The 10009-nt window shown below is 40.0% G+C and overlaps 1 protein-coding gene across 2 annotated transcripts; it reads left to right on the top strand.

Moving 5' to 3' along the window:
• The first annotated feature begins 3390 nt into the window (after nt 1-3390).
• LOC123432643 (U11/U12 small nuclear ribonucleoprotein 65 kDa protein-like) lies at nt 3391-9263 on the top strand. Of its 2 annotated transcripts, none has more exons than XM_045115406.1 (12): nt 3391-3666; nt 4234-4532; nt 4733-4804; nt 4963-5169; nt 6588-6669; nt 6774-6950; nt 7029-7187; nt 7259-7429; nt 8091-8178; nt 8282-8340; nt 8561-8622; nt 8908-9092. In XM_045115406.1, the coding sequence occupies exons 2-11, from the start codon at nt 4324-4326 to the stop codon at nt 8585-8587; spliced, it is 1251 nt and encodes a 416-aa protein (XP_044971341.1). In that variant the 5' UTR covers nt 3391-3666; nt 4234-4323; the 3' UTR covers nt 8588-8622; nt 8908-9092. The 2 variants fall into 2 exon arrangements, with proteins under 2 accessions (XP_044971341.1, XP_044971340.1); XM_045115405.1 differs by having other exon boundaries at nt 3427-3666; nt 8557-8622; nt 8908-9263.
• Nucleotides 9264-10009: the final 746 nt, after the last annotated feature.

Genomic DNA, 10009 nt, shown 5'->3' with positions numbered 1-10009 from the left:
AACATCATAGTAGATGCATATGGACTCCGTTTTCGATGAACTCGAGCTTGTCATGAAGATGACCATAAGCTCTAAAACTCACAAAGAGAAACACCAACTAAGAACCAAGAAGTATGATGCAAGGATGCAAATGGTTTGAGCTCTCAACGAACGATACGATCAAGCTACTCACTTGAGAGCCCCCCTTGATAGAACAACAGTCTATCCTAACCAGAAAACCTATCAAGGGCAAACCTATACCTTGCACCTCATCCTCTTGAGCTAGATGATGATGATCTTGGCTTCCTCAAGATGGACCACCTTTCTTGATTGTGTTGGCTTGATGAAGACTCATTGATTGCTCCCCCATACTCACTATGGGTGAGCCACTCTTTAGCATATCTTCACAAGTCCATTGCCACCACAATGGACGGAAAGCTTCAAGCATGCTATCTTCGTGCTGATCCACTTGAACTTGCACATCGCAATCTTGATGACGATCACAACTTGACGTCATACTCCATGGGTTGTATGAGATCTTCCCTTTGACGCAACCCCATGGAAACACACCTAACCCCCACATAGAACTCTCACGAAGACCATGGGTTAGTACACAAACACGTAATGGACAATGCTTACCATACCATGGGATCACTTGATCCCTCTCGGTACATCTTGTACGCTTTGTGTGTTGATCATCTTGGTTTACTCTTTGTCTGAGGTCTTGATCAACCATTGATGATGATCACAACTTGACTTCATACTCCATGGGTTGTATGAGATCTTCCCTTTGACGCAAGCCCATGTAAACACACCTAACCCCCACATAGAACTCTCACGAAGACCATGGGTTAGTACACAAACACGTAATGGACAATGCTTACCATACCATGGGATCACTTGATCCCTCTCGGTACATCTTGTACGCTTTGTGTGTTGATCATCTTGATTTACTCTTTGTCTGAGATCTTGATCAACCATGCGTCTCTATGACCATTCTTTGGATAATACCTTGAATACCATCTTGGTCATCATATAAACTCCTTGAACCCAACAGATGGACTTCAAGAAGTGCCTATGGACAAATCCTATAAATGTAACTTAAGGCAACAATTAGTCCATAGGAATTGTCATCAAGTACCAAAACCACGTATGGAGATATATGCTCAATATATGCTCCAACACTTGGGAAAATCTTGATGTGTTATAGGTGCTAGCCCTGCCCCTCTATTTATATGCTGAGCCCTGGGGTCGTTTCTTGGAGAGGAAAACTCCTCAAAGTTGGTTTGGCACGAAAGGCAAGAGTCCTCCTCGGACTCCAGGACCAAACGCCAGGGTCCTCGGCGTCTGGCCCCAAACGCTAGGGTCCCTGGCGTCTGGCATGTGGCCTTCGCAAAACCCCTTTTGCACCTTCCTAAAGCCTTGTGGGCTTTCCCTTTTCACCCAAATAAAGGTGTTCTCGTACCCGAACATTTCGGGAAACATCCGAAACCCCTTTAGGTGAATTCTGAAACATTTCGGAGACCAAACACTATTATCCCATATATCAATCTTTACCTCTGGACTATTCCGGAGTACCTCGTCATGTCCGTGATCTCATCCAGAACTCCGAACAACCTTCGGTCACCAACATAACAGCTCAACTATACTTATATCGTCACCGAACCTTAAGTGTGCAGACCCTGCGGGTTCCAAAACTATGCAGACATGACCGAGACACTCTCCGGCCAATATCCAATAGCGGGACATGGACGTCCATATTGGATCCTACATATTCTACGAAGATCTTATCGGTTGAACCTCTATGTCAAGGATTCACACAATCTCATATATCATTCCCTTTGTCCTTTGGTATGTTATTTGCCCGAGATTCGATCGTTGGTATCTCCATACCTATTTCAATCTCATTACCGGCAAGTCTCTTTACTCGTTTCGTAATACAAGACCCCGTGGCTAAATCTTTAGTCACATTGCTTGGAAGGCTTGTTTGTGATGTTGTCTTGATACATGCTAACTCAAGGGACACCGTTGGAGATATCTGTAGAGCACCTTTATAGTCACCCAGTTACGTTGCGACGTTTGATACACACAAGGCATTCCTCCGGTGTTAGTGAGTTACATGATCTCATGGTCACAAGAATGTATACTTGACATGCACAAAACAATAGCAACAAAATGACACGATCATATGTTGCGTTTATAGTTTCGGTCTTGTCCATCACATCATTCTCCTAATGGTGTGATCCCGTCATCAAGTGACAGCACTTGTCTATGACTAGGAAACCTTAACCATCCTTAATCAACAGGCTAGTCAACTAGAGACTCACTAGGGACACAGTTTTGTCTATATATCCACACATGCATTTATGTTTTCATTCAATACAGTTATAGCATGGATAATAAACGATTATTTTGAAAACAAGAAATATAATAATAACTATTTTATTATTGCATCTAGGGCATATTTTCAACACTATCCACTCCGCTTAGAGTCTCACTCGAAATAAGTTGTAGGGTGCGTCCTACTTGAGGCTATTCAAGCCAGGTTTTTTTCTGTTTCTTTTATTGTTTCTTCTCCATTTTCTTTTCATTCTTTCTTGCATTTTTTATCTGTGTTTTTTCTTGCATTTCGTTTCTTCTCCATCTTTTGTTTGGTTATGTTTTGTCCATTTTTTATTGTTTATTTTGTTTTTCTTATGTTTTTTCGTTTTCCCTCCACATTTTTGTATATGTCAAATACATTTTTTTAATAAGTGATCAACATTTTTTATACACATTCGACATTGTCCAAGCGCTTATTCAATATGTTTTAAATACTTGTTCAACATTTTAATACTTATTTAATACTCCCTCTGTCCCGAAATAAGTGACTCGACTTTGTACTACTTTTAGTATAAAGTTGAGTCACTTATTTTAGGACAGAGGGAGTATTTTTTAAATTGATGTCAACATTGTTTAATACTTATCCAATATTTTCGAATACTTGTTCAATATTTCTAATACGTATTCAATATTTTAAAATACTTGTTCAATATTTTTAAAATACTTGTTTAATTTTTAAATACTTATTTAACATTTTTTAATTACTTGTTCAATTTTTTTAATACTTATTCAAAATTTTGGAATACTTATTCAACATTTTCCAAATAGTTTTTCAATATTTTTTAATACTTATTCAACATTTAAAATATATTCGTTCAACATTTTTAAAATGCATTTTTGAAGATTATTTTTTTTATATATATTTATATGTTTTTAGGCGTTATAGAGAGAGAGAGAGAATAATTTAAATAAAGTATAAAGAAAAGTACAAAAATAAAGCAAAAAATGAGAACAGAAAACAGAAAAAGAAAACAGGCCGTGGCGTCCCGCGCGGCCGGTCTGGCCCATGTGGGCTCCCCCCGACGCGAGGCTCTTCCCTCCTGTGCTCGCTTAGGGGCGCCCTCCTCCCAATTCCCCTTCTCGACTGCCAAGTCCCGAGCGCCGCCGTCCGCCGGCCCGCCGCGCCGGCCTCTAGCTGCTAACTTCCGCCGCCGGCCGGCCTTAGCGCTGGCTGGTTGTTCCAAGGGCTGCACCTGCACGCAACCGTTGCTGTCTGCTGCTGGCCCTTCTTGTGCTGCCGGCGATTCTTTGAACTGCTGCCGAAGCCTCAAGGGCCGAAGGTCGAAGGAGCAAGCAACTAGCAAGGTATGCATCCGTCGGTCCAGTAGCATACGGAGATTCTGTACACATTCACTGCTAGTCTGCTACTGATAGTCTGCTCCTGTCTAGCACTGAACAAACATGTACAAAAAAAAGGGAAAGAATAACGGACACACAAATCCCTTATATTATCTACAGTTTTTGTGTTATATGTTTAATTCACAACAATCACTAGGAAATTAGCATACCCAATGGTGAGTCTGAGAAGATTATCTGGAGTTCTTGCTGCTGGATTGCTACTTTACTGGTTTACTTCACAATGATATGTTTACTGCAGTCAGCCATGTTCTGATTCAGAGAAGAAGTAACAAAGATTATTGAATTTTTGTTTGAAGTAAAATTAATTATGATGATATAATTGCCGATTTCAAAGCTAAGAAGTCTAGAAGAGCATATCTTTAGTTATTGGTCATATTTAGTCGTCTTTTGGTCATTCCAGTGTACTGATTTGGAGAACTAGATACCAGTACTTGTCCAACAATACCCAGGTATTAATGTAGCCATTTATATTTTGTTTTCAATTTATGTTGTGAATTCCCATGCTGCTTTCAGTTTGAAGTCGGCCCCCTCTTGGTTGCTGTCACGCTCCGCTACGCCACTGCTACCCTGTCCAAACCCGTCGCCAAGTCGCCGGCGTCTCTGATGGAGTCATTTCCGCCGCATCCGCTTCCTCCACTGCCTGGGAATCTCTCCTCTGCTCCGCCGCCACCGCGTCTACATCAGCAGGCTGGGTCTGCTCCGGCACCGGCAACGCTCCTGGTGCGGCACCTCCCAGAGGCGATCACACAGGAGATGCTCTTCGGACTCTTCTCCCGCTACGGCGCCACATCCGTTCGCCTCTGCGGTGGAAAGTACTCACCTCCTCCCTGTCACCTGTCCGCTCCTGCTTTTTTGGTGTTTTACATGTGAACTGTTTTGATAACTTGTGATTTAGCTAGCAGAATCCCTTATGTATAATATTTCAATAAAAGGTCTTTAGGTATATGGAGAGTTGTCTCACCCAGATAACACACATGGATATTTTGTACTGAAACTATTTTCACTGTTACAGGATGAGAAACTGTGCATTTGTGGATTTTAGGGACGAGATGGCGGCCATTCAGGCGCAGTCTGTGTTGAACAGGTTCCTTTCCTTAAGTACACACCCTGCTTGATTAGTTGTACATTTTCTTTGTTCGAACTAGCTGCGAAATAGAATTATTTTCGAGATCTTAATTTTGTAAATTTCTGTCCTTCGTTATTTTCATTTTATTTTATTTTGCTAAGGGCTGGTTTTGGCAGGTTTAGGGTCCTTGGGAAAGTACTGATAGTCGAGAGAGCAAACCAGCCAAATGCCAAGAATGCGAACGAGAAGCATCAGGAGGAATTAGCTCACGGGATGCCTCAAGTGCCAAGTATCAATTCCCGGAATCAAGAGAATCCTACATCAACTGCCGAACCGATCGCGTCTAGGCTTGGTGTGGACTATTCATTTCCTCCTCATCTTGAGTATGTTATCGCCATCGTCATTGCTTCACTCATTATCTTCCAACATCTTCCTTTTATTATGAGTAATGATCACTTAAGCCATTTCATACAGGTAACTGATATGTTATGTGTTATTGGATATGAAGCTACATTGTTGTCTGCAAAATATCATTTAGTAACTGAAGATGCGAGCTGCTATCTGCAACTTCACCTTTGTATTTGTAGTACTCTTCTGTTCTAAAATACAAGGCACCCACACATTCAAACATTCAGTTTGAACAAGAGCTACACCAATAATATTTTAGTTCCGTGACACAATTAATACCGTTGAATTCCTAAATGATATCTCTTTCACGTCACATAACGGACATTCTATTTGGTCTAACTGTTGGTCAAATTTTACTTTCGGAATGTGTCGGCGCCTTATATAAAAGTGCCTGGTAGTACAGGTATTTCGTAAGAAGTCTCCCAGATGGGGAGACTGGGAGACTTCTAACTTAAATTAGTGATGTCTTCTTCGAATGGATCTCTTAATTGTTGAGAGGGTTGCCCAAACATGGTACATAAGGCGTACCCAGTAAAGCTTACAAGTAAGCCTCCTTTGGTTTGGAGGAATTTCATAGAAGAAGAAAAAACTTAGAGCCCTTTGGTTTGTAGGAATAGGATCCTATTCCTATGGAGGAATTCTTCCTATCCTCTACATTTCATAGGAAAATAAACATTAGCCTAGACTCAATGGAAAAAATCCTATGATGTGAACCAAAGGGCATCTTCTTTCCTAATCCTATTCATAGGATTTGAGATACATGCATCTCATTTCCTATGACTTTTCTATTCATATTATTTTCCTACCTTATGAACCAAAGGTGGCCTAAACCAGATATGGAGATGGTGGCCAAAGTTGCCGTTTCCATTTTTATAGCCCAACAAGGGTAAGATGACCTGGTCTATTCTATTTTGAGGGAATCCTGGTCTATTCTATTACGAGCACTGATTACATAAGTACATTGTCTTGCTAAAAAAAGTTAGTAGTTCTATCTCTAATCTAAAAGTTGCCTTCTTTTTCCCGTTTCAACAAAATGCTTGTCTGTATGAGAAGTGAGTAGCTCAATTTAGCACTACTTGATTTATTACCCTTCTACAGGCCTGTGAGTTATCAATGCAAGAGTTTATGGCTAATTTGCTTATATTATCCAATCAGAAGTAGCAAAATCAGTCTAGCAAACCACTTCCGAACTATGAAGTTCTATATCCTGACCAAGATGCAATTCTGACTTCTGTGACTCCATATTCCATACTTCTGCAATGTTTCATAGTTTTCCAACAAGGTCAACCAATTCTTATCTGCAGAAGCTCTTGCTGTTATCCATGTTGGCAGTCCTAATCCACCATCTTACTTGAGAAATGTGATTAACCATAGTGCTCTTATTTATTTTTAGGTATGCATATCCACCACCAGATGGAAACATATTGACAAATATTGTTAACTCTCTCATTGCCGTTCCCCGATTTTACACTCAGGTTCATTAGTTTCAACCTCGTGAACTACTGTTACAGTTTGCAAGGCATTATTTTGTGCATTCAGCATGAGCAAATGTATTTAGATTGATGTATTTCTGCAACAGGTGTTGCATTTGATGAACAAGATGAACCTTCCAGCTCCATTTCGGACGGCATTGCCTACTCCACCTCTACCATCACAAGTGCCTGCTCCTCCCCCTCCACCACCGCAGCCTTCTATGACAGAGAAACTTCATTTGGCTGATTTGTCTAGTGATGAGTCTGAGATGGAGTCTTCTGATGTTCGTACCACTTCTTGTGTTTCCATCTTTCAGTTTGTAGTATCTTTTGCCAAAAGTTTATTTGCACTTTGTATATAGGAAGATGCTGATACAAGGAAAGTCAAGCGTGCAAAGCATGAAGCTATTGTTGGTCCTGCAGTTGATAGAAGTATTGCCCATGAATCGGTCGGGGTGAAACCAGCTGCATTAGTTCCCAATGAGCTTCAAGTAATAAAAAAGAAAAACCCAGTACTGCAGGTGAAACTTTCTTACCCAGAACTCAAAAGTTGAATTACTTATTCATTCTCTAATGCAATGACTCTGTGCAGATAAAAATTGTTCCTAAGGCTGGTTATAAGGAACTGGCTGATCGGAGTACTGTCAACAAGGAATTGGCCTCTAGAGATGAACAACTTGAAGAAAAATATTTTGCCACTCCTCAGGAAATAGAGAAAGAGAAATTACCAACAGAGGAGATTTTGTCCCTTCCCATGTTCAAGGTAGATGAATTCAGTATTTTATGCCATTTGCACAAACATCGTCTTATGGGTTTCAACTCTAGCCTACCCGAACTTGTTTGCGACTGAAAGGCTTTGTTGTTGTTGTTGCACAAATGCCGTGAGTACTGGTCCGCCTGGACATCTCGATGATCTACAGTTGTAGTGATAGTACCTTTTAACTTCCAAGATGATTATTACCAATACGCAGTGTATGTATCACCATCTGCTCACTTAATTTCGTCCTTTTTATCTTGATGATGAGATGCTAATAATTGGAAGCATGGTTCCTATTAGCAGATTTTAAATGTAATTTCATAAGCTGGTGCTGCTAGTTGTTATGTACTCCCTCTGTAAACTAATATAGGACGTTTTAGAGACTTGACACACGTCCTATATTAGTTTACAGAGGGAGTAGTTAGGTCTATTATGTCACTATGACACAATGATCGCCTGGTGCATTGCTTGTATTTGTTTATTTCTTGCTATTCATCAAAATGCAAAATGGACATCATTATCCGCTCTTTTTCTATGGAAAACTATGGGCAAATGCTGATTTTCCGCAATTCAAGACTTACAAAATGTTCCTTTTGTTTATTGAAATAACATGCAATTTAATTATGTTTTGATGCCTCACTGACACGCGCTTGTGTCTGCTTTGCAGAATTACACTCCAGGGAATCCTGCCAGTGTATTATATATTAAGAACTTGGCAAAAGATGTCGTTCATGATGACTTCTATTATGTCTTCGGTATGTCCGAGGGAGACTGAATAATGTGTTTCTTGAAATGCTGATCCGGCAGATCTTAATGCTTTCTCATTTCCTCACCTTTGTTTCAAACTGCTCTTAACAGGATCTGTGTTTGAAAGCATGGATGCTGCAAGATCTGGTTTAAGTATCAAGTTAATGCAGGTTAGATGTGTAAATATCTTCTGTTTGTGCCATGATTATAAAAAAAAGGGAACTATTCATAAATTAATATCCAAACGCTCCTGCATTTGTGGTTCATGGTGAAAATTATTGAGAAAGCTGATGTTTGTGTTGGACCACATAAAACAATCTCCCAACATTTTGTTTCATTTTGCTAGTGCATTGTTCTGTTTCTGAAATGTTCGGATCTTGCTCCAGGAAGGTCGAATGCGGGGCCAAGCTTTTGTGACATTTCCATCTGTTGAACTTGCTGAACGTGCACTGGTTAGTGACTGCCGATTTTACCCATTACTTTGTAACATTACACAATATAAAGCTAATTTACTAAAATCATGGTAGAAACCCCATTTGGATGCTCAGATCAAAAGCTGCTCACCGCCCAGCACTAACAAACTTTGAAGTAGCAAAGTTATAAGACCAAAACGGGAAAATATTGAATGCCATTTGTTATCAGGAAATAAGTTCCAATTGGAGTTTTTTTTAATTCCTTATTATTCAGTCCTTGAGAACCAGATGTGGTAAAGAATGGGGCGGTTTCTGATTTTGCAGAATTTGGCACATGGTTATGCGTTCAAGGGCAAACCGATGATCATTCAGTTTGGTAGAAGCCCTGCTGCTACCAAAGCTTCCTAGGAGGTTGCATTCTTCCCAAAGCTTCCTAGGAGGTTGCATTTTTTCTGACTCCGATGTGCTGTAAAGCTGTTAAGAGTTGGCAACCAAGATTCTCATTTTTACCTGTGCTGGTGCCGATGTTGCTGTTAAGTTCTAAGCCGCTCTTGCCGTGTTGCTAGAACTTTAGGTAAGCAATGGCATCGGTTAATTTTGACCTGCTTACCCGTTAGAACAAATTCTGCAACTATTCTACGCTATATATGCACACTGCCCTGAATGGTGTTGGACTGGAAGATAACTAGGCATGTCGTGTGGAAGAAACAGCGGTATCAACTATCTTTTTTTTTTAACAGAAGTATCAACTATCTCGTGCTTCTCTTCTCCGATCAATGTGTACCAAGTGAGCACGATGATGTTGATAAATGTTCCCACACCTACGAAACGAACCTGCAAAAAAGGCTAATATGTGAAGCTTGGAGGGTTAGTGGACCAAAACCAAGCAATAAGTGGATCAAGATATTGAAATAATTAGGCCAGATCCAAATGAACTCAAAGCAATGGAGAATGATCTCAAACGTAAGGGAGGAAACAAAAGAGACTTGCACGCAAAGAGAATGGGGTTAACCAAATAAATGAGCATACAAGATTTACTTGTCAAATACTATGATCATGTGGCACAAACTCAAGGAGATGCACATTTGGCAGTCCGTGACTGGAAATCCTTTCTCTTTTCAATAGAAAGAGAAGGTATTTAATGTGTGTTTTGAGATACCATCAATCGAAGAGAATAAAACCAGGTCCAATAAAAAACATGAATGAATTTATTAAAAGCTTGATTGCACGTAGAGGGTAACAACTTTGTAAACTTGAACGTTTCCTCCTTTTGCACTTGTATCTCCTTTTGCTTATCAACTTTCTTTTTGATTTTTTTGAACGTTTCCTCCTTCACATCTTCTTTATGCCAATATACTAAGTGATGCACAAAGTAGATATCAGACTAATCTTACTACGCGGATACTCAACATAGCAATGATGTATA

Source organism: Hordeum vulgare, chromosome 1H, assembly GCF_904849725.1.
Source record: "Hordeum vulgare subsp. vulgare chromosome 1H, MorexV3_pseudomolecules_assembly, whole genome shotgun sequence".
NCBI lineage: Eukaryota > Viridiplantae > Streptophyta > Magnoliopsida > Poales > Poaceae > Hordeum > Hordeum vulgare.
The sequence above is the reverse complement of the archived record's forward strand: the minus strand, read 5'-3'. Positions and strand labels throughout refer to the sequence as shown.

Excerpts from the sequence above, each read along its gene's own strand:
- LOC123432643 (XM_045115405.1), top strand. The coding sequence starts at position 4,324 with ATGGAGTCATTTCCGCCGCATCCGCTTCCTCCACTGCCTGGGAATCTC. Across the intron at positions 6,670-6,773 it reads TTCCCCGATTTTACACTCAG|GTGTTGCATTTGATGAACAA; the intron begins GTTCATTAGTTT and ends TTTCTGCAACAG. Across the intron at positions 8,341-8,556 it reads TAAGTATCAAGTTAATGCAG|GAAGGTCGAATGCGGGGCCA; the intron begins GTTAGATGTGTA and ends ATCTTGCTCCAG.